Here is a 24940-nt window from a genome sequence, read left to right on the forward strand (position 1 = left end):
TTTAACCCCCTGGAAACGTCTAGGTGAAAGAACCTCAGTTGACTACCAGCAGGGAGAAAGGGGAAGAAGGGAGGGTAACAGAGAAGTGAGGAGATGACCAGAGGCCTCTCTGTGTCACATGCTGGCTCCACGCTGCTGTGTAGAAAGTTTTAATTCTGACACTAAATGTCAGTTGCCTGTTTTGCAGGGGTGCTTTGCAGAGGTGGCAGGAAGTTAGGGCATCTCTGATTGTTTGCCCTGCCCAGGCCTGTTTTTTGCTGTTTTCCTCTCCTCATATTTTAACAAGTTCTGTAGTTTTCCCTAAAACCAAAGTATGAAATTATTCTGATAAGAGTCATCAAATGAGTGCACAGGTTTTCAATCGTGTTGGAAGCAGGGGCAGCCCAGTTGACCATATGGTAGCATGGTGTTGACTGTGTGGCCTGGCGCCTGTCACACGTGGCTGCCTAAGTGTGTGAGCACCTATTTGTGACAGCTTCCAATTCACAGCCTCCTGTTCTGTGTCCTTAACGGGACTCTTGAGTAATTAAGCCTTCACATGCCAATTGTTTTTCGTTAGCTTCTGATCTCAGTAGTAGTGAGTTGTGCCCTCTTTGCTCAACATAAAAAGGAAAAAGCCATTATTTGGCTTAGGAATAGAGACATTCTTTCCAATATTGATAGCCCCCAAATAGAAGTGTTAGAGTAGCTGGTGCTGCAAAATGATCCTTATGAAAGTGTTGGTCTTATTTCTTCTCAGGCAAGTTGCTATGTTTAAAATATTTTAAAATGTATGTAGTGTTCTTAGAGATACAAAGGTAGTGAAATAAGCAGGGAATGAAGGCCAGTGTCTGAAATTCCAGGCTGGAATAATTTGTGTAGGAGACTGGAATGGCAGCTCTGAGCCCAGGGTTTTACGCAGTGTCTTCAGAGACTTCCTGTTGCCTCGGGAAGATCCCATCCCATCCCTCCCTCCTTTATAAGATAAGGGACCTGCAGTAAATCTCTGCAAGGTTCCTTCCAGCCCTGAGCAGGAGGCTGGTCTGAGAAACCCTGCTTCTTTTAAGAGAGGCAGAATTCAAACAGAAGTCAGCTTGCTCTTTCTTGGGGTATCTTTTTATCTCTTGATCGCTACTTTGAAATTTCTCGTGCTTTCCTAAATTTCATAGACTAAGGAGAGGCCCTGCTGAATTTAAATAGAAGGGAATCATTACATTGTTATAACCTCAGCTGTTGATTTGTAGATCTTAACAGGAGTGTCTAATCATGAAGCATATTAGTTTTCTAATGCCTTGTAATGAATTACCACAAATTGAGCAGCTTAAAACAATAGACATTTGTCGTATCACAGTTTCCGTGGGGTGACAGTTCAAACACAGCTTAGCTGGGTCCTCTGCTCAGGGTGTCACAGGCTGCAGTCAAGGTGTTGCCCAGGGCTGTGGTCCCATCTGAGGCTTGGGGTCGTCTTCCCAGCTCATGTGGTCGTTGGCAGAGTTCATTTCCTTTCAGCTGAAGAACCCATGGTGCTCGGCTGCTGCTTCCAGGCCAGTGGTCTCCTCTCGTCTCTGAGCTCAGCAAAGAAGAGCTGAGTCCTCTTTGGAAATGTTCACCTGATTATCACCCTGGACAATCACCCCTTTGATTAAGTAAAAAGCCAACTGATTTGGGACCTTAATTACACCTGCAAAATCCCTTCCCCTTTGCCACACAATGTAACGTCATGATGGGAGTGCCCGGCCCACACTCGGAAGGGGATTACATAGCATGTGTACAATAGAGGGGCGAATCTTCTCCTGACCATACCAAAGAGGTTTTTTCTCAGATAAATTTATCATCTGTCTTGCTTTGTCCCATATTGTTATAATCATGGCTACCAGCTACCACGTAAAAAATGCCTCGAGACAGTCCCTAAGACGTGCCTGTATCCGGATTTTCTTTTCTTCCAGACGTTATCAGGATTGCCAGACCAAGACACCTTCTATGATGTCGTGGATTGCCTGGAGGAGCTGGGCATCGCTGCCGTGTCCCAGAGGCACTTGAGCAAGAAAGGGACTGACCTGGACTTGGTGGAGCAATTGAACATTTACGAGGTAACAGAACGTGCCTTTCGTGAGGTATCGTATAGTGCTGCAAATGTCCAAGGCTGAGATGACTAGACCAGGGGTTCCGAGTGTGGTATAGGAGCATCAGCAGCTTTCAGAAATGCAAGTTCCCAGGCTCCAGCCCAGAAACTCTGAGGGCCCAGCAGTCTGTGTTATAACAAGCCTTGCAGGCGACTCTGATGCATACTTCAGTGTCAGAACCCTTGATGTAGGGGAGATTTGGTAGCTCTTTTAAAGAACATGCATTCTGTCAGCACCACCTCTGCTCAAGGGGAGAGGGGGAGAGAGAGAGACAGATACAGAGACAGTGATCACATTTCTTATACCTGATGGGGGTGGAACTTCAGGCAGGGTCAGATACATAATTTGTGGGAACCAGAGCAAAATGGAATGTGGGGCCATTTGTGGAAAGCACAGGAAAAAGTGCTGTTAAAGATACCAAAGCACCTTTTTACTTTGTTCTGTGGTCTCTCTCACCTCATTATGGTGTTTTTCATTTGCTATGTAATGTCATAAGGAAAGAAAAATTAAAATTTAAAACTATTAGCATGAATTTTACTGTTCATCTTTATATTATGCAATGTTAGTTTAAAATGCAAATATAAGAACCTTTAACTTGTATGCAGAATCAGCAAAAATACCTAATTCATATTCTGTAGCTCCTACATGCATATCTACCAGAACAGCGGAAACAGTGCACAAAAGTGATTCCACTGTTTTTATTTCAATTTTTTTTTTTTTGAGACAGAGTCTCACTCTATTGCCCTCGCTAGAGTGCCGTGGCGTCATCCTAGCTCACAGCAACCTCAAACTCCTGGGCTCAAGCAATCCTTCTGCCTCAGCCTCCCGAGTAGCTGGGACTACAGGCATGCACCACCATGCCCGGCTAATTTTTTCTATATATTTTTAGTTGTCCAATTAATTTATTTCTATTTTTAGTAGAGACGGGGTCTCACTCTTGCTCAGGCTGGTTTCAAATTCCTGAGCTCAAACAATCCGCCCGCCTCGGCCTCCCAGAGTGCTAGGATTACAGGCGTGAGCCACCACGCCCGGCCTTCATTTTTCAATATGGACACATTTTACGAACACTCTGCCTTCAGCTTACTGATGAGTAAGGAAGGGCTGGAAGAAAAGGAACCTAGGGGCTGCCCCATCTTTTCCTTTGGTTGATGCCATCATTTCAGCATAAATGGTTGGCTAACATGGGGAAGTCTCAGGGGTAAGAAAGGACATGATGGGGCCCTTTGGGTTGCCATCTCTCTGCATTCAGCTCTGGCTCGAGGGGAAGTGTGGCCTCCCAGGGCTGCCAGTGCCCTGCTTTCTCAGTCGTGGGTGTGATGTGCCTTGTACTCACTTCGTCTCGCCGAACTCCCGCCTGTCACGGTTCCACTTGAATTCTATGCCCATGAGTGACAAGAAATGGCAGATGTGCACGATGTTCCTCTCTCCTGTGCTCATGCTGCTGCACAGGTCATTCACTCGTGATGCTGGCTCTGCTCTGGGCTACATGTCATGGCATTGTCTCCTCCAGCCAAGCACGTCATTTCCTTGGTTTTTCATTGTTAATGACTTGTGGCACTGGGAGGCCAGTGGGTCGTGGAGGGCTATGTTCCCATTGGCTCCTAAATGATACGATAAAGTGAGAATCCAATAAGAATACTGAGGATGGAGAAGGAAGAAAGCTAAGCCAGCATACAGCTGGCTTGTATGAAGGCAGCAGATGGGCTCTTGCCAGGTGAGATATCTCCCTTCCCCGAGCCCCTTCTCCATCCTGATCAGAACTTACATCTTTGAGACTCTTTTCAACTGAGGGTGCTTAGATGACAGCAGCCTTGGATTCTAAGGGGTCAGTGTATATCTATCTGTAAGGCAGCATCATGCAGATGCATTGCCCAGCAGTGCACCAACTGGGAGAGAGTACTGAAGAGCAGCCTCGATACCTACTCCAGGAAACTAGAAACCACTGATGTGCCTGTTTGAGGGCACACTTTCTCTCCCGCCTGCCTGCCTGGCAAGCTACCTCCCCAGGTCCCTCTTTCCCTTCGTAGCAAATTTTTTCAAAAGTTGTTCTTTATGTACCATCTTACCAAATTACATTGGCTTAATATTGTAGCATCAAGTATATATCATTCACAAATGGGGCATATTTGTGGCATTTAAAGAATAATGAAACAAACAGCCTGTACTAGCTTTAAGAACTACAACATTACTACTTGGAAGTGATGTGGGCGGCCCCTCTGATGTCATCTCACCACTCTTACCCCTAATATTGTCTTTTTAAAATAATTTTATCTGAAAATTGCTTATTCTGTGAGCTCTAACACAAAGGTTCAGATTATCCAATCAGAGTTGATCAGAGGTCTTGCCTAGTATCTACCTGTACTAATAATTTCAAGAATACAGGCTGTGGAGGCTTAGATGAAGCAGGGGGACATGTCTGGGACATCTCTTGTGACTTTCTTGATGCATTAGACATGTGCTTTCTGACCCAGAGCAATAAACAAGGTCTCTGAATGAGGTTCAGGGATTGCCTTGCCCAGTGAGGAGTGTTCAGTTATGAAATGGCTCTACTTCATGGCTCAAGCCAGGTGCTCTCCCTCCTCCTTCCAGGTCTATGCCTAAACAATATATTTTGTCCATTTTCAAGCTTTATGTAAATGGAATCATATCATTTGCATCCTTCTACAGTATATCCTTTTGCTTCATGTTTTTGAGATCTATCTGTGTTGATAATGTGGAGAGCTAGTTCATTTTCACTGACGATGAATATATCACAATTTAGTTATCTGCTCTTCTCTTAATGGATGTTGGCTGGCTTACAGTTCTGTTGCTTTGACAATAGTACCATAAGAGTGCTTGTACTCTGTGTATGTACAATAGTTAAGATATTTAGTTATCCGTTTTATTTGTGCTTCATACAAACATTTAGAAGTTATTCTTCTTTCTCTGTGCCCTGGAAATGTTTAAGTGGCATTTCACATTCTGGTCTTTGATGGTTTATTAGAATTCCCTTAGGAAATTATGTGGCCTGTGATGTTATGTGTATGTGTGGTGAGGAGAGTGAGGGGAGATCTTCAGTAACTGTATTTTTTTTTCTTTGGGACAATGGTTCACTTAAACTTTCTATCTTTACATGGATCAATTTTGCTAAATTACATTTTCATAGGAAATTATCCATTTCATCTGAATTTTTAAATTTGTTAGCAAAGACATGTATAAATAGTCTCCTATGAATTTTTTAAATTTCTCTGTCAGTGGTTATTTTCCCTTTGTTATTTCTTACTTTGTCTGCTTGTGAGTCCTCCCTTTTTGTTGTCCAGCTTAACTAGTGGTTTGTCTATTTTCTTGAATTTTTTTCAAACAATAATTTTGATTTATATATGAATTACACTGCTTTTTCTGTTTAGTAACTTGATATGTTTTGCTATTATCTTGATAATTTCCTTTTACTTTCAATTTCCTTTATTTTTCCAGATTCTTAAGTTGAATATTTAATCAATTTCTTTTCATCTTGTAACCATCCTTGCATTCTTGTTATATAACCTACTTGGTCATGAAGTGTTCTTTTTAAAAATGTGCTTTTGGAATTCTGATTGATTCTAATTTATTTACAGTTTATGCACCAGTATTTGTAAGTAAGATTGGTCTGTGGCAGCAACTCCCCCTGCCCCCTTCCTATTCCTTTGTCATGAGCCACCTTTATCAGTCTGGGCTTCACTGTTAAACTAGCACCACAAAAGAATTCCTGACCACTCTTACACATTGCTCTTGGTGGCTATGTGTGTGGACGTCTCCAGGGTACCTCCCTGATTCTCTTCCTCGGTGTCCTCCCTGGATTCTCCTTCTCTGTCCCCTCCCTTTCAGTGTTGGGGTGTCCTTGTCAGACCTCTTCTGTTAGTCTATGTGCCTTATTTATGATTCACCCTGAGGTCAGCAGTTGGGGGCTCGTGGCTGATAACTTGACCCCAAGCTTTCTTCCGAGGCCCATAGCTGCCTGCTTCTGCCTGCCTTTGTCTCTGCCTGCTTTTTGTTGTGTATTTCATTCATTCATTTGGGGCTCACTGCATGTCACATAGTTTACTGGGCTGTAAATACAGAGATTAAAAGATCTGTCCCTGCTCCTATAGAACCTCCATTTAGTAGTCTGAGAAAGTAAGTGCCGATTCCCCCAGCAGCTAAATGTGACAGTGCAGGGGGACTTAGAACGTGCCGGGAGCTCTGACTATATTTGACATAGCCACCTGAACACCACACATGAAATGCAACCAGCTCAAAATAAAGTCTTTCTTTTCCTCCCATGACAAAAACAAAAATCCTGGAGTCTCTTCATGTCTCCATCTCTATGAACAGCAGTTTCTCAAGTTACAAACCTGGAGCTGTCCTGCATTCCTTTCCCTTTGCTGTGTTCCCACATTTAGGAGTTTGCTGAAAACTGCATTTTTTTCTCCATTCCCATGGTCATTCCTCTAGCTTCAGCCCTTATCCATTCTTGCCTGGACTACAATCCTAATATCTCCTCATTCATTTGCTTATCTGTTAATTTATTCATTCAACAAAACTTTACTGAGCACCTACTGTGTGCCAGGCACTCTTCTAGGCCCTAGTGACATAGCTGTGAACAAGACAGATAAGACCACTGCCCTGGGGGAGCGCACATGCCAACGGCATATAGACAGCAACAAAGTACATGGATGAGTGGAGAGTCCAGCATGTCTATGAGGAAAAGAGATAGGATAAGGTGGGGGCGGGAAACCGAGGTGGGGCCAAGGGAGGCCTGTCTGAGGCGATGGCCTAAAGAACGACCGTGAAGGAGGGACAACACTGGGGAGATCTGGCTTGGCAAGTGTGAAGGTCGACAGGAGATTGCATGACTCAAGGGGCAGGGCTGGGAGGACAGCGTGTGCAGAGCCTGGGGACACTGGCATCCTGTGGGGGCCACATCCCACGGGGACCTTCTCTGGTGTCTCTCCCTTCCTAACTCCCTCCAGCTGAACACAAGTTGATCCTCCCAAAAGTCACATCTGACTATGCTGTTCCTCTGTTTAAGAAAACAAACGAATGACCTTTTCATGACCAGCAGCATGAAATCCAAGTCTTCTTGAGTTGGTACAAGGGGGCCCTACTCAGTCTGTGTCCTTCGTGTCTCTGTGGCCTTGTCTTGCCTTTCCCAAGATGCCTCTGAAGTTTCAGCCACATCCACCTTCTGTTTCTTGAACATGAAAGGCAGGTTCTTTGGCGGAGCTTTCTTTTATCCACTCTCTTTTCTTTGCCTAGCGTGTTCTTTCTTCCTATTCATAAGGTGGCAAAGCCCTACTCCTCCTTCAGGAGTCACCTCAGATGTCACCTCCTCTATGAAGCCTCCTTGGCGAGATGAAACAGGCTCCTGCTACTTGTCCTCATGCACGTTTTTCAAGAGAGGACTTTGCTTGTGTCCATACCTCTGACTTAACAGTCCTCAGGACGTGTTTACCCATTTGTTTTCCTCTGAGCTACCCTAGATCTTATGTCTATACCTCTTTCTAGCCCCAGGGCCCAGCAGCACAGCTGCCCAGAGTAGAAGTTAAGTAAATACTTGAATGAAGGTCTCTTTCAAATATCGCGTATTTAATGATAGTGTTTACCAGGAGCTGGGTTGAACAAAGGTGTCATTTACTAAGAAAGCAGCTATAATTCCTAAAGGGGCAGATGCCCTGGGTAATAACCCAAGGTGACAATTGAATGCTTTCCATAGCAAGCCCAGTTAAGGTTTTATTCCTTTCTGAAAGCTAATAATAAATTTTAAAAATGTATTTACTGCCAGAAGACAACCAACTTCAGTATATGCAAGGGTAGCAAGAAAGCCTACAAATAGAGCCAATATTTTTTTCACAAAAGACTTTGAATGTTCTCAAGCAATTGCAGAGAACTTGGTTAGCCTTCTAGAATTCTTCCTAATGGTAGAGCACATCTGGTAGCCATATGTCTTGGACGTTCTGGGGACAGGCCCAATTTCATGTAATTTAACTCCATTTCAGAAAGGTGATTTGATCCATGTTTAATTAAATTCATTTGAATTTTTATAGCTTCATATGATATTTCAAATACACAAATTGACAAAAAAACTTTTGTCAGACTGTGTGTTCTATCTTTTGATTCAGTAAGCATGATCCCTGTAAAGGGAAAGGCATCCTAAGACTGAAGACTTTGGGGGTGAGGAATAGTGTTCCTTTTAGGAGTGAGTAATGGATCCAATCTCTAAACATTATTCCTTGTCATAGGTGATAAAGAATATGTCCTCTTGCTGTATAACAAACACTCCAAAACTTCGTGGCCTAAAACAGCAATCACTGCTCATAATTCTATGGGTCAGGAATTTGGGTTGGTTTAGGTGGGAGGTTTTCATTGGCTGCGGTTATCTGGTGGCTTCGGTGGAGCTGTATGGTCTAAAATGGTCTCATTCACCGGGTCTGGCATTTGGTGCTTGCCATTGGCTGGGCCATGTGTCTGCATCAGACTAGCCTATGCTTCATCACGTAGCAGCAGCATTGTGGAAAGGCAAATCCCAACACATGAACCCTTTCCACACCTCTTTTTGCATCATGTTTGCTGATGTCCCCTTGGTCAGAGCAAGTCACATGGACAAGCCTGTGTTTGATGTGGGAGGGAATGCCACAAGGGACAGGAAACAAGGAGGTATGATTATCTGGGGGCCTAACACTGTTACAGCTGGCCACAACCTGTCATCAACACAGTTCTCTATCGCACTAGAACTGACACCTGATTCACCTAAAAGGTAAATCAAGTTGTGTTGTAGGTATGAATTTAAAAGAAAGTGTGAGAAAGCAATATGAGAAGGATGGCATCTGTTATGTAAAGAGGGTTATTGGCCATGGATGTTAGCAGTAGTATAATCATATAAACTCAAAGAAACATTAATTGTTCTTGACCTCCATCAAGAATGTTCAGATGATTGGATATTTGATGATATTAAAAAATTATTTTAAGTAGGGCGATGGTACGGTAGTTATGTTTTTTAGAAATTTTTACCTTTTAGGGATATATATTGAAATATTTACAGACAAAATGGTATCTGGAATTTACTTTTAAAAAATCTGGTTTAGGGTCGGGGGCAGGGAGCAGCGTGGAAATGAGATAAGATTGGCCAGGAGTTAGTGATCATTGAACTACTGTGGGGGAGGAGCATATTACAGCCTATAGTCTTCTCCAGATTTTGTGTATGAGAATTTCCACAATGAAAAGTGAGAAAGACTGTTCAAAAATCAAAACTGGAACTACCATCTGATCCAGCAATCTCACTTCTGAATATTTATCCAAAATAATTGAAATCAGGATTTCAATCCCATGTTTATTGCGGCATTATTCACAATGGCTAAGATGTGGAAACAACCTCGATGTCCATCAGTGGATGAATAGATAAAGAAAATGTGGTATACCCATGCAATAGAATATTACTCAGCTTTTAAAAAGAAGGAAATCTTGACATTTGCTACAACATGGATGGCCCCGGAGGACATTATGCTAAGTGAAGTAGGCCAGTCACAGAAGGGCAAATCCTGCATAATTCCACTTGCATGAAATATCTAAAATAGTCAAACTCATAGAAGCAGAGAGCAGAATGGTATTTGCCTGGGGGGGGGAGGGGAGGAAAGGGGAGAAATGGAACATTGCTAATCAACAAGCATAACATTTAGTAATGCAAGAGGAATAAATTCTAGAGGTCTGCTGTACCGCATCCCTATAGTTAACAATATTATTACCCTTAAAATCTGATAAGAGGATAGGTCTCATGTTAAGTGTTCTTACCACAATAAAATAAGAAGAAAAATTTTATTAAAAGTTAAAAAGAATGTTCAGATCATTCAGTGGCCTCAAAGACTGGTAGAAGTTGTCACAGATGCCAGCTTACACTGTTCCTAACTGCTTTCTCGGTTAAGTGGGGGTGTGCGAACCATCAGGGCTGGATTCTGGACCCTACTTGCTCCTTGCCTAGGTTTTAGTTTAAAAGCAGTGTTCTACATTTAATAGAGTTAGAAGGTATGTGATGAGAGGTCCAATAAATGAATGACTCTGTCACTTGGGAGAGATTAGAGATCTTTCAGGACAGGCTCTATCTCACTTTGTGTTCCTGTGGAGGACGCTCATTGCGCTCGTATTTAATTAGATCTGACCAAGATTCTGAATAAGCCTGTGTTAAGAGCTGTTCTCTCCGGGTGTTTTCTAGTTCCTAGTGTTCTTGACTCTAAGCTGTAGTGTTCCCTAGGATCTGAAGAATTTGGAAAAGCCACCATAGCCCTGTGTGTGCAAGTCTCTCTTCCTGTCATCCCCTGGCACTGGTGACTCTAGAATTCTTATTATAAAAACAAAACCAGGAGTGAACAACACTCCCTAATTTCATGTTACATTGTCCCTGACTGCCAAGCCCAAGGCTCTACTTTGGATCTACTGGGATTCTGTGACCCCATTCACTTCTCCCATGTCCTTTTATTTTTTTAAGTAGATAGATGTTTTATCAAGTATCTGAACTTTAGAAAGCTCCAACTGAATTCTGTTTTATGGTGTTGCCTTGATAAATTTTGCAGATTTTTCTTTTCATTTAAACTTTTCTGATTGTCTCTATCTTCCTTGACAAAGGACAATTAGAGTGGATTTCACTTCATGCACAGTCTGTGTGCCTCTCTGAAAGGAAACTGTGAGCAGAATGTTATTTGATCCTTGGATCGTTGAAGTTAGACAAGGAATTAGAAATATCTGAGATCCACTTTAGCCCCTAATCTTATCATTCCAAATGTGTGCTTAATAAGAAGCAGAATCAACACTTTGGGTCAGAATAAGTTCAAATGGTCTAGAATTTTTATATATAGAAATGAAAAAAAGAATAATTGGCTAGAAATACTTAAAAATGCTTTCCTTGGTTAGGTGTGTGATTATTCTCAAACTTTTCCTATGGCTTGCCATTTAAAGTTTTAAAGTCGAGATGACACATGTGATGAATCAAATGCATAATTTCTTTTTTAGTTCTTACAGTTACAGTAAGAAGGGGGATATTTCTGGGAACTAGAACTTCCATTGAGATTTTGTAAAGATAGAACTTTAGGTGAATTCTTGTCAACTCTTGCTTCGATCGTCCCAAAACTGTTTGGCTAATAAATTCTAGGGGGATAAAATAGTCAAACAATTATTAAATTGTCTTTGCACATCTGAGAGTTTGTTATAAGATGTATTTGGTATGTAGCTACAAGAGTTTCCAGTAAATTGATCTTAAGCAAAAGCTTGAGCTGGAGAAAACAGGGTCGGGCAGATAAAGGTGGATGCACTCTTGGTGAATAGGCCATGTGTCTCAGGTGCCGTGCACTCGGATGACGGTGGCCAACCTGGCCTTGCCTCCGCCAAGCTCATCTTGCTAGATGAACACAGGTGTGAAAGCTTTGGACATGAGGGCGATTGATTTTACAATAGCCAGGTTTTCCATTGATAGGTGATATTAAAGCCATATGGGATAGTTAGTTATCTGGGTCTTTATATTACTTCTCCACTCTCCCACATGGCAGGATTGGGTTGTGAAATGTGACTGAGCATCCATAAGCCTGGAGAGCTTGCACATTTGGCGACTTGGGACTATGTGACTCCGTGGTTGCCAAGTCAGAAAAGCCTGCTGGATGTGGTTGAGCCTGGCCCACCTGGGCCATGCAGTGGCCCAACCCACCAGTTCTAGGTGATGGAAGAATTTATGGGCATCCTAGGCTACCACACCTTTGGGCATGGGTAGGGGAAGGGCAGTCATATTTATTGAGGACCAGCCACAGGGAAGACCCTACTCTGGATGCTTTATACAAGTTATTCTCATCACAAATCTGCAAGTGCAATACTGTTATCTTCATTTGGTGAGCTTGAGAAAGTGCAGGTAATTTGCCACAGGTCATACCTGGTTGGTGGCACAGCCAGCTTGCACACAAAGTCTAGTCAACACCAAAACTTGTGCTCTTTTTACTGTCCAGTTTTAGAGAATGTAGACGGAAAAAATTAAGCGAGAAATACAGATGAGTATAGTCCATGGCTAGGAAGAGTGTGCAAGGATAAGGAGCAGAGCTGGCTGCCAGAAGTGAGTTGGAGAGTAATGAAAAAAACAGTGAGTTTCGATGTGAGGTAGAAAGAAAGCAGTGGATAGGATCCGGGATAGAGCGAGAGTAAGAGATGGACAAGCTGGGTATCTGCAGAGGGCGCCCGCTAGGGCCAGGACTAAAACATCTCCCTGGAAAAAGGCACGGGGTGTCAGGGTATGGTGCCATTCAGCTCAGGTTTCCCCATGAACGCTGAAGTGGCTAAGTTCAAGCGAGTTATTCTTCTGCACAAATATGCATCACTCTTAAGAGGAAACTTTAAAAAATAAATACTTTATCCTGGGAGTCAATTCTTTTTCTGTTGCATGTCTCTGTCATCTGCATTTACAGGCTTCTAGTGTAAGATCAGCTTCCACCCCAAGCCTGAGAGCAGGCTGCAGAGGGCAGCCTTACAGTGCAGCCTCTGCCAGCTGAGATTCTGAAATCGAGCAGTGCCTATGCCACGCTAACCCTCTCAGAAAGACTTACGGGTGAGGCCAGTTCCTGCTCACCTGGCTCTCGCGGCTCTTGCCTCCTTTGTGCTCTTCTGAGCACCCTCTTTGGGAAAGCAAGCTAAGGGTGATCAGGAACTGGCCGCCTGTAGGCTTCTGGAGGAACTGGGGCTCCTGGACCAGAACAGCCAAGGGTGGCCAAAAAGAGAGGAGACCCAGGGAGTGGCAATGCTGTGGTCCAGGCTAAATTAGATCCCGTCTAATTACAGAATATTTACTCATGATATGGTCGCTCCTTCCGTGTCCATTTGCTGAAAGAATACACAGGAGCAGCACCTTGGAGCGCGCGGACTGTGCGCTGTGGTGCATGAGGCTGCGCTGTGAAGCTGAGGCCTGCAGTTTGGGAAGAGGGTGGTAAACCCTCCTTGGGGCCAGCCGGAAATGCAGTCACAGCCAAAGTCTGTGAAAGGATGTTAACCCTGACCTCGCATTTGGGCGTGTTCTGCTTTTTCAGGTGGCGCTCAGGCACGAGGATGGCGACGAGACAGTGGAGCCGCCTCCCAGCGGGCGCCGGGACCGCAGGAGGGCCAGCGTGTGTTCCAGCAGCGGGGGCGAGCACCGCGGCCTCGACCGCAGGCGGAGTCGCAGGCACTCGGTGCAGAGCGTCAAGAGTCCCCTGTCGGCTCCCACCAGTCCCTGCTCCCAGTCGGCTCCCAGCTTTAAGTCCGGTCAAGTGCAGAACCTGCGTGAAAAGTAAGCATTAACCCAGCAGTGGAGCAGGGATACGCGGAAAACAGGGAGGGAGGCCACAGTGTCACCGATGTGCACTACCACGTACTCCCACTGGCCAGTTAGTCCCCCTGGCGTTGCTCCCTGCCTCTTCTCTCCCATTAAACCACCACCCAAAAATCCCAGGGGAACTTCCCGTGCAAGGTGGCCACTGGTGACATGCACAGACTTGATGTTACTGACACCATGAACTCTTTGTCAGCACCTGGCTTTTACTGTTATTTAATAGCTTAGTTTCTGTGTTCAGAAAAGCTGTACTTTGTACTTTGTATTTTTGTACTTTGTCAAATGGAAAAGAATCCAAAACACAAAACTTTGGCCTAGATTTAAATAATCGGTATGCCACTACAGAAATGTGACATTGTGGAGTGGGCATAATGAGACGTGCTTGGCATCTCAGCTACTTGGGAGGCTGAGATGAGAGGATTGCTTCAGGCCAGGAGTTTGAGACCAGCCTGGGCAACATGATGAGAACCTATCTCAAAAAAAAAAAACAGGCCAGGTGCAGTGGCTCACACCTGCAATCCCAGCACTTTGGGCAGTCAAGGTGGGAAGTTAGCTTGAGGCCAGAGTTCAGCGCCAGCCTGGGTGACAAAGCAAGATTCCAGCTCTTAAACAAACAGACAAAAAATTAGCTCGGTGTGGTGGCATGCACCTGTAGTCCCCGCTACTCAGAAGGCTGAGTGGGAAGGATGGCTTGAGCCCCGGGGTTCGGGGCTGCAGTAGGCTATGATTGCGCCACTGCACTCCAGCATGGACAACAGAGTGAGACGCTGTCTCTAAAAGAAAAATGAGATTGTAAGGGTCTTGAGATACTCAGGAGTATCTCAAGGTTGATTTTAGTTAAATAGGATAAACCAGTATGAGTTTCAAAATATCTGTCTACCTCTTTATCGCTTAGTCATTCCGTAAATGTTTTTGCTGAGTGTCTGTTACAGGGCAGGGCTATTCAAAACTGTGGGGATATATATAAATGGAAACAGTATAATCTTTGTCCTTATGAACCTGACATCTTAGCTGGGTGAAAGAAAGAATAAGAAAGGTGATAGGAAGAAATAGAAAGATCGATAATTCCGTGAAAAATTATACTTACTAAAATATAAAGTTTTTCAAAATCTGTGGGAACCCAGAATGGTTCTATATAACAGAGGTGCAACAAAAGATTAGTCCTGCTGCTGTAGGGTCTGAGTCCAGTTATATCTTCCCAAATGGATACTATTCGTTCACTGGGATGATGAGTTCTGTGGACCAGTCCCTGTCACCCAGGATCATAGGGCCTGAGTGATACATTCATGTCCTGCTGCTGACCGAGTGGAAACATTAAATGCTCATGTCATTTGGCTTCAGCATCCTACCTCACCATGGAGATCCCCCTGGGAGCCAAAGTTAGGTCACTGGGCTGCATGGTGAGGAAGAAAATAACTCGGAATAAGTTGTATGCCCTTAAGAAAGAAAGTGATCAAGGTATGTTCCTCCTCTCCGTCTCTAAGGGAATACCCATTGTCACCATTGCCCAAGCAGTCTGGTATTCCTGGAATCACTTGAGCATAAATTAGGCCATGTCTTTGGGTGCTGGCTTGTTGTCCCAAAGAAGGGCATTGGTCTGAGATGATGTACAGCCATGGTCTGTGTTGACACCCCTTTTCTACCTTGTAGCCCCAGAAAAATCTATAGGTTTTTCTATTTCTGCTGTGTATGGCAAGCTCTGTTTTAGTGAAAAGAAGACCTAAACTTCTGAACAGATTGAGGAATGAAAACGTTTACCATGGGCATTGGATTTTGTGACCTAGGATCTTAAAGAAACTCAGCCAGTGCTCAAAGGGCACGTGAAGCTCTCTCCTAGTACTGTTCTTAGCGACTGGCTTGAGCAATAAACCTGGGGAGAGTTGAGGAATGTGTATGTAATGGGCTGGAAAAAAAAAAAAAAACAAAAAAACGTTTAAAACCACCAAAGGTGCTGAGAGCAGGAGTTAGGTGGACCTTGTCAGCAGTGCTTGGTGTTTTCTTGCTGTGTCTGACTCATGTCATGCTTGTTCCTAGTCTTTCTTGTGCTGTTGCACTTTTCAGAGGTCTCTATGTTGTAAGTTCAGGTGATGATGCCTTGTGGTAGGTTAGCAAGGTTGACAGCAGTGAAGTGGACCGTCCTGGGCACAGTTCATAGTCTCGAGGTGCTGGGCTCAGTGGGATCTGAAACAGGAGGCCAGAGACGCTGTTCTGAGTGCCACTTGTTTCATTCTTTTCAAATAGACCCATATTTCATTTTACTGAAATTATTACTTCAACGTAAATTTAGTAACATTTGAGAAAAACACACTTTCCAGCCTGTAAAGATAGGTAACGTTTTATCCATCCATCCATCCAGATTGATGATTCTGAAGTGACTTCATTCATGAAGGCTGTTGGAGGGATTTTGCCTGTGGCCCCAAAGCGACAGTACACTTTTGGCAAAGGCGGGAGTGAGATAGTAAGAAAGAATGTTAGAAGCAAAATGGGAAACACTGTCGCTGTGTGCATAACTTAGTCACCTGCTCAACGTCTGTGCCTCAGAACAGCACCTTAGAATCAAGTAGCTCACTGTGTTCCGTCCTCCGCAGACCTTGAAGGACACAGAGGTGTGCCTGATGTAGATTGCTCTTCCTCGATGTGAACCTCCTGGCCGTGCCTGATGCTAGCGAGCTTATATAGTAACATGTGTGCAGACACCACTTATGAGGAATTTGGGGATGGATTTTATAACTGTGCCCCAAATGATGCCAACACTTTTGAAAAGAATGTAGAAATGTGTTTTAGAAGGGGACTCATGTTGTTCCAAAATAGTATATGGCACTCACCACTCAGTCCTTTTACATCATTTGAATTTAATTTAATTCTCACAATGATCCTTTGTAGGTTCCAGATAGGACAAGTGTCATTATATCCTCATTGTACAATTGAGAAGATGGAGTGGGGAAGTTGTAGGGCAGCTGCTGTGCCTCAAATTATAGGATTAAGGGGCTGAGCTGCGGGTTAAACCCAAGTCACTCGCCCTTGACTCTTGGTCTCCAAAGCACACACAACCACTCCCAGCCAGCCACTCCTAAGCATATTCCTCGAGTGAGAGCCACACTTCTGACTCTTTAGAGAAAGAATTTGATTTACATACCGTGTAGGGAAATTTTTATTGAGATGAATATAAAAATGCGAAGAGTTGAAAAGAAAATCTCAAAGTCTCCCTGCAGACTCAAGCCTGGAAGCCTATGTGCTTTAATTCTAATTAGGACTGATAAGACTCTGAACTCAGAGTAAGTTTCTTAAGAAATAGAGCTCCACACTGAGCATCTGCCCAGCAGGGTACAAGTTTGTTGGTCATCTGTCGTCTAAAAGCGTCTTTGTGTGACTGTGCCATATTAAGTTTCATCTTCGCACTTAAAATTTACACATCTAATTGGAAGGAAGGAAAATTTGGGTGCTTTCATTTATTACTGAGAAAATTATTTTTGCCATCTAAATAGCAAAAAATCCAATTTCTCTAGTTTATATTGTAACAGAATATGATCAAGCATAGGACTGCAAAGTTCTTAATTTGGACCCTTCCTATCACATTTCCAAGGGATGAGGTGCACTTCCAGGCTCGGGTGCCACCTTTACTGAGGTGCTGCATTCTGTCCTTGAACTGTTTGCTTGTTAGGAAACTCTCTGACTTAAACTTACCTCCCCCAAATGTGTCCCCGTACATCCCAGTTCTTCCTCTGTTGACATGTACCAGGGCTCCTTCCTGCTCTGTGTGTCAGTTGTTCTGATAATGAACACTGCATGGGACTCGACAGGTGAACGTTACATTTCATCCTGTTGATTTCCACACAGCATTCCAACCTGTGGAGGTAATTTGGAACTTCATTCAGGCACTGGTGTTAGCAGTTGTGCCGTCGGCTTTCAGTCATGTGTGTATTTTAATGTACATGGAACAGTGACCTGGCGGATGGTGGGTGCTGACAACTGGTCGGGGAGCGGAAGGTACAGACCAGTGCCACGTGCCTCAGAGGCAGGGGTCCGCACGCTTTCTCTGTCAAGGGCCAGACACTGACTCTGGTCAGCCTTGCAGGTCAGTCTCTTTTCGAACCACTCAACTGAATTCTGCCTTCGTAGCACGTGAACAGCCATCGACATCGGGCACCCAAGTGAACATGGCTGCCTTCCAGTGAAACTTCAGTTATGGACACTGAGATTTGAATTTTACATGTCATGGAATATTTCTCTTTTGATTTTTTTTTCAGCCATTAAAAATGTGAAAACCATTCTTAGCTCACAGACTGTACAAAAACAGGCCATGGGCCAGATTTGGCCCACAGGCTGAAGTTTGCCAACCCCTGTTCCTTGGGGTGGGTTTCTTGAGGGAGATTGGGGGGGAAAGTGGTCCAGAAATGGCAAAGAGGGATATGGGGGGTATGAGGGAAAAACCCACTATGCCATGTGAGAGGGCCGTAGGGAACAGTGTTCTTAGGTTTGGGGTTACAGCAAGGAAGCAAAAGGAATATTCTGTGAAGAGATTGAGACTATCGGGGATTTGGATGGTGGCTGGTTGTGAGTTCCCAGGGCTCAGAGGAAGATTGAGGGGGTTGGAGAAGGGCAGGAGATACGTCAGATTGGGGGACACACAGAGCCAGGTGAGGAGGTTAAGGCAGGATGGGATTAGTCCTGGTGGTCTCTTCAGGCAGTGATCTCAACCAGGGGTGATTTTGTCCCCCAGGGGACATCTGGACACACTTTTGATTGTCATAACTGGAGCAGAGGCATCTAGTAGGTAGAGTCTAGGATTGCTATTCTACAATGCATAGGAGGGCCCCTATTAAATAAAGAATTACCTGTTCTAAAATGTCAGTAGAGCTGAGCTGGAGACATTCTGCCTTTAGAAGGCAGGTAGCTGGTTGTAGTGTTCACCTCCTCCTTGGGATGAGGCTGAGGTGGGAAGTGTTTTGGCCATTGGAAAGGGTAGCTTTCGTAGATGCAACTCTGTGTACCTACCATACATGTTCACTTGCATGGGTCAAAATTGACTTTTTTCAGAAAATATAATAAATTAGATAAAACACAGATCAATAGGAGATATGTCTAGTTAAAAAGATTCCATTGGTATTTTACAAACAAATCTCATGAAGGCATATTTCTTAGAAAGGAAATGTGGAATGTATTCCATAACTGACTGGTTATACTCTGGGCTACTACACAGATAGTTTACAGTAGAGTCTTCTTTTTTTGTTTTTGTTTTAACTCCATTTAGCAAAGTTTTACACTTCAAATTCTCAGGGAATGTGCTTAAACCCTCTGAGGGACCCAAAGGCTTGACTAAACCTATGCTTCTCTCAGTAACTAAATGCCCAGCATATCCAATACTGATCAGTTTCACATCCATCACATTCCAAAAAATTGACATAATGGAATGTGACTAGCATAAAACAAATTAGCAAGACCGAACAATGGTCATGTGACAGAGGTGTGATATTGTACAGCCAGGCTTGACAAACCTGTTCGGAGGAATAGGAACGGGACAGTCTCACCAGAAATGTTGAAGTGGAGTTGAGGAATCAGCATTGGGAAGCAGCAGTGGATACCTCTCCTCCCAGCTGCTGACCCTGTCAACTGGGGTCAAGAAGTAAAAAAGTTAAATATAAGAATTGCTATTTTACCCGTGTAAGTTAGGCTAGGGATAAAAGAAAGAAACAAATGTGTAATGTATGTTGCACAGAAGTACTTGTTCTAATAAATTGCAAAGTTATAAGGATGTAAATAGGCCTTGGGGGAGTCGGAAGTTGTGGCCAGGCCTTGAACTTGCAGTCAGGAGCACGGCGGTTTGACCTATAGATGTATCTGACCCTCAAGCAGCAGTGAGAAGATGCGGCCTGGCCTCAGCTGGTCCTAGAGTGGGGGAAACCGGGAGAGACTATGCCAGGACTGGGCCTACCAGGTAGGCCAAGAGTACTGACTGGGGATAGCTAGCCCACCTGAGCTACAGGGAGGGGGACTCTGGCAGGGGTATGGTGTGGGGGCAGGGTGCACAGACCAGCATCGGGAGCTCAGTCCCCGATGGTGATGGAGACTAGGCCACGGCTCCTAAGGAGCAGGGAGCACTCGGTCTTCATAGTCCTCACCATGGTGGTGTTTGGAATCACTGAAGTCTTGGCCCATAGAATGGAGGTGTTGAAGCATGGGAGGGTGAGTTCACCTGAGCCTAGCTCCCTGTAATAACCATGAGTCAGTTTATTAACACATGTGGCCATTGGCTCATAGTAGGCACTGAATAAATAGCAACTCTTTGTTTTCAAATACAAATGGTAGGATTTAAAGATGGGGTACCAACTATGTGATGTAAAATGAAGAGAATTAGACCATATAGTTCAAAGATAAAGTTGACAATAACAGCTGCAACAACAGCTAAGATTTGCTGAGCACATGTAATCATCTGCCAAGTACTACAAGCGTACTGATTCCATTTTTGCCATTACCCCATGATGTAGGTTTTTTTAGTATTGCCACACGACAGGGGAAAACGAGGCACAGGGAGTTGAAATAACTTGCCCAAGGCCCCACAACTAATCTAATCTATGGTGGAGCTGCTCCTAGAGTTCAGCCAGTCTGGCTCCAGAGTCCATGCCCTCACCATTATATTAAGCAGCCCTGTTTCTGTGACTCTGTAGAAATAAATACACGGGGTACTTGGCAATTAATAAGCGATTAGTAAATGTACATATACATATTGCCATCTTGCCATCTTTATTATTGCTTCTATATTTTTCATATCAGTACATTTTTAAAAATTATTGCTTATTGTTGCATTATGTAGATATACCAAAATACCATAATGCTGTCATTTATTTTGCTGTGGCTTGATTCCAGTTTTTTCCTGGTATCAAACTTGCTGTAATGAACATATACACGTATACGTTTGTGTATATATCTTAGCATAAACACTCTTTTAGGATAAATTCTTAAAAGTGGAATTCTAGATCCAAGGACATTTACATTTCAAATATTAATGTCACCAAGCTCTAAAAAGATTGTACAGATTACTCTCCCACCACCAGCATCTGATTGACCATTTTCCCACATCATTACTAGCACTGAATGTTATGAATTTTTTAGAATTTTTGTAATTTTGAAAAGCGAATTGTAGTGCCTCAGCATTTTAATTTGCATTTTTTTGATTGCTATTGAGGTTATACAGCTTTAATTGTTTCATTGGCTATTGATATTTTTTTTCTTTGTATTACCTGTTAATATCTTTTGCTCATTTGTTTCCTGGTTAGGCTATTTTAATTGATACACAGCTATTCTTTGTTTTATATGGAAAATTTCAGATTCAAAAGTAGAATGTAAATATTCTGTACATTGGATATGAACTTTCTGACAGTTTTCTCTTTGTCTCTCAAATATCTTTTAATTAAATTTATGATGTGTCTCACTGTATGCATAATATATATTTGTTATAGTTTCCAATATGTGAATCTTTTCCTGTGTGGCTTTTAGGTGTCATGCTTGCTCAGAAATGTGTGTCCTCTTTCTAATCGCAGCCTCTCTGTGTTGTCCTCGGGAAATGCTATGCTATTCCCTAACTATCTGGGAGGTAAGTAAGAGCAGCAGCAGTGATGAAGCCAGCGTTTATGGAGGACTGACTGTGTGCTGGCTATCGTGCTAAGCAATTTTACACGTATTGCAAATTTCAAGAAAAAAGTGGTAGTATCCTCCGCATTTTACAGATGAACAAACTGAGGCACAAAGAGATGAAGGAATTTGCCCCAGATTATAGGGGTAGTAAGAGGCACTGCTGGATCCGGGACACAGGCAGTCATAGTCCACAGCCTGCGCTCAGAACCAGACGTCCCTGGAACTACTCTCTGAATCTATGGAACATGTTCAGTAGTGACAACGTTTTATCTTTTGAGGATTAATTAGATTTGTTGAGGAAGGAAAAAATTGTTCAGAGAAACATTGACTAGAACTCGGTAATCCTAATGAGCTCTGGTGGTTTTAGTAACTGTTTGATTTTGATCCTGAAATAATCATGCTAAGTTGCTTGTTTTTCTCATAAATGGGCACTGAAGACAGTTTGTAAAGAGGAATTCTGAAAGCGTTCAGAGCAATAACTGCAACATTGGGGCAAGCCTTCCTAATCATAACTAACCATTACCTTGACATTGGGAAAGTAAGTTATAGGGAACTCATGGTTAAAAGGAAGCCATGGTTAACTATCGATTATTAGGGGCCGAGGAGGAGCAGGGACCTAAGCTGTCCTCACCTGTTGGGGGCTCATAGCTGATGTACACCAATTAGTGGCCCAGTGGGTGGTGGGATGAGGGTAGCCAAGGCTCAGGGCTAAGCCTCCGGAGTGGGAGCTGGAGGGAGGTGATTGGAAGGGTGTTGTTTTCTATTTTCCTACAGGAGTAGGGAAGGGTATTGGCATCTTTCCACCAGCTACAGGAAGCAGTGGGCAAGTGGGAGAGCCTGATTATGGAACTGTGCCGGGTGGGTGAGCTCATCTTCCCATGTTTTGGCAGGATGGAGGCAAGATTGGATGTCTAAGTTCTAGGCAGCACGTTGCTCTCTGGTCTCTCATGCTCTGTCCACAAGATTTCATTGCCAGGGTTACAGAATTCACTCAGGGTCTGCAGCAAAATAGTAGAGTGGCCCTAGTCTTTCTCAGAAGCAGTTGGCAATGAGCAATTGATTTGTCAGCAGAAAACATATGAGACAAGGTGTTGTCTAATGTTAATCTACAAAGTCTGCCACCCAGGTGACCTTCTCAGTCCTGGCTCTTGGAGGAAGGTTTGCCATGAGAAGGCATAGCAGTTGAGGTGGATGAGGGGCATAGGTGTGGTCATGTGTGAACTCAGGGTGATGGTACCTGTACCTCTTTAATAGGGTGCGGGAAGAGTTAAGATAGCTTCACCCAAGGTGGTGGTGGTGGTTACTCCATGCCCTGGAGCTTTCCTGGATATTATTCTGTTAAAGAAGGTAATTGTTAAATAACTCTGGACATGAACTGGAGAGAATATTTTGTGCATTGGCATAAACATGCTTGACGATTTCACAACAACCAGATTAACAACCACTGATACCATGAGCAGCAAGTAGCCACTTGGGAAGATTTATCTGATGGTAAATGATTTGTTATAAATGGGATTCACTGATGAGGGCTGTGACCTCCTGATATGGGTGTGATTGGAATACAGCCAGTGATCAGCCATGCTGGAGAGGCTCTTCCTGGCTTTGTGAGTGTTGAGTAGCAAAAGGTAGGCTGGAGGGGAGAGGGTTGGGGGGCGGACGGGGGAGTGAGCTTGGAAATGGGAGGACCTGTACTGAGTCGTCAGAGGCATTGAGGCATGAGGAAGAAGTTGCTTTGCAAAGCTCCTGATTTTTGGAGTGGGACTTCTGGCTTCTCGAATATTCACTGACCAGATTGCAGATTTCTTAGGGGTTTAAAATTTGCTGAATTGAATTTGGGGATCTTTCTAGGTTCTGAAGAAATTGGCCAAATTTTGTTCTTAAAAACGAGTGGTAAATTTACTGATAAATTTCAAGTGAAGGAGTGAGGTCAGTGTTGTGTTTTAGCAAGAGCACTCTGGGCGCCGTGTGGAACACCCTGGAGAAGAGCAGGCTGCGAACACAGAGACTGGTGCGGGGCTATTTTGGGTCAGGGAGGAGTGGAGGGGCCTGACTGAGCAGGGGTGGGGAGAAGGGGAAGGAGGGGAGGTGGTGAGATGCATGTCCTCCTGTAGGACAGTGACTGGATCGCATGGTGGGCAAGGAGGAGTCTGAGGTGATTCCCAGGCCACTAGTAACCTAGGGTCATGGGCTGGCTCTGAGGACACTCAGCTTTGGGGGTATCCATGGTTTGCACAAGTAGAAATTCCCATAGTGCAGAATGGGCACTTCTGCAACTCACATACCTATAGGAGATGGTTGAAGCCCAGGCTTAGATGCCATGACCCAGGAAAAACAAACCAAATGAGCAGAGAAGCAGCTGGATAAAGCCCCAGAAAAGAAGGTACAGAATTGTCATCTCACGAAATGCTGAAATTGAGAACTTTGCCCACCTTCCAAGTCAGTGAACCTTGAAATAGGTTATCTGCAAGTGTGACTGTTTCGCCAGCGAGAGTGGACTCACGCGGTAGGAGGGCTCAGGAAGGGACAAGACGTTCGCTGTGTGCGTAGGGGAGTGGTGAGCGTACTTCAGAGACAAGGAAAGGTTCGTGTTTCTAGTTGAATCTTTGACTCTCTTTGAGAATGTTCTTCTTTCAGGGCCAACCTTGCTTCCCTTTGGCCTAAGCCCCACATTTCCTGTAACGCGCACTTTCCCATCCATGCTCTGAGTGTTCGCAGCCCTTTCTTGTACAGCTTCTCGTTGGCAGCTCATGCAGGTATGGGCGTGGGTGTTCCACTGGAGAGGAAGCATCTCTCTGTATATCCATCCCATGCAATTCCCAGTGTCCCTTTGGAGATCGAGCAAGGGCTTTCCAATGAGTGCTAAGCTGAATTGATTGAATGCAGTCGGGGGAAGAAAAATGAGATCATCTTTGCTTGATAAGCGTCTGTGGAGGGAGCTGGCAGTTACTCTTCACTGACAAAGGTTGAACAAACAAGGGAAATAAAACCCTGAAAATGTAGGTTGAAGAGGCCAAATCTGACAGCAAAAAAGAAGTCTACACTGGGCAGAGGTGATGCTGGTGGATCATTTTGCAAGGGAGCCCTTCCCTCTGGGAATAGGCTTTGGACATTGAAGAGGACAGGCCCAAAGAGAGAGAGACCTGGCCTGGGGTCCTGCTTGTCTCACTCCATGTGCTCAGCGAGCTGACGGTGATGACAGAAGCATCATATTCATGTTGGAAAAATAGTATCTCTAAATGAGGTCCTTTTTATGTTTTAGAGACTGATCAGGATTAAGATGGGTGATACTCCTGGTCCAAATATGTCTCATGGTCCCCAATGTCCTGGTTTCATCTGTTCTTTAGTGGATTTCGGGCCTTGGTGGAAGGGCAAGAAGGGTTACAGGGGCAAGGGTTGAGAGCCGGTGGATTCCCTAAGCACATGAACACAATCAGAAGACCCGTTGGTATACACAAAAAAATGGAAAGAAGGCAGGATCAATGGCTTCTTCCAGTCCTTAAAGAGAAGAGGTATTTTTTTTCTGGCCACAAAGAATTTATCATAGGCAGGAGTAGCACAGTATAATGGTTAGGAGCATAGATACTAGAGCTGGACTTCCTGGGTTCAATTTTGGCTTCTTAGCTGTGTGACCCTGGGCAAATTCCTTAACCTCTCTGTGCCTCAGTGCCTCATCTGTGAATGAAGGTACAAATCGTACCTATCTCAGAGGTTCCTGTAAGGGTTGAAGGTGCGGCCCATGTAGAACTGCTTAGCATGAGGGCACCAGGCACAGAGTTTAAGTACGTAGAATAAATGAGCGGATGGAGCCCTCCCAGGGGGAGAGATCTTTGAAAGGCAGAGTGAAGCAAAGAACAGGGACACTTGCTTCTGGTCCTTGGACGGT

At 44.1% G+C, this 24940-nt stretch overlaps 1 protein-coding gene across 3 annotated transcripts in view; it reads left to right on the plus strand.

The window, feature by feature from the left end:
* Positions 1–24940, plus strand: part of FHOD3 (formin homology 2 domain containing 3) — a 447358-nt gene that overhangs the window by 290597 nt on the left and 131821 nt on the right. For all 3 annotated transcript variants that reach the window (XM_012656604.1, XM_012656605.1, XM_012656603.1), the window contains exons 9-10: positions 1926–2069; positions 13145–13383. In XM_012656604.1, the coding sequence (XP_012512058.1) occupies positions 1926–2069; positions 13145–13383 (383 nt within the window). The remainder of the gene's footprint in view (positions 1–1925; positions 2070–13144; positions 13384–24940) is intronic.

Source organism: Propithecus coquereli, unplaced genomic scaffold (assembly GCF_000956105.1).
Source record: "Propithecus coquereli isolate 6110/MARCELLA unplaced genomic scaffold, Pcoq_1.0 Scaffold51, whole genome shotgun sequence".
NCBI lineage: Eukaryota > Metazoa > Chordata > Mammalia > Primates > Indriidae > Propithecus > Propithecus coquereli.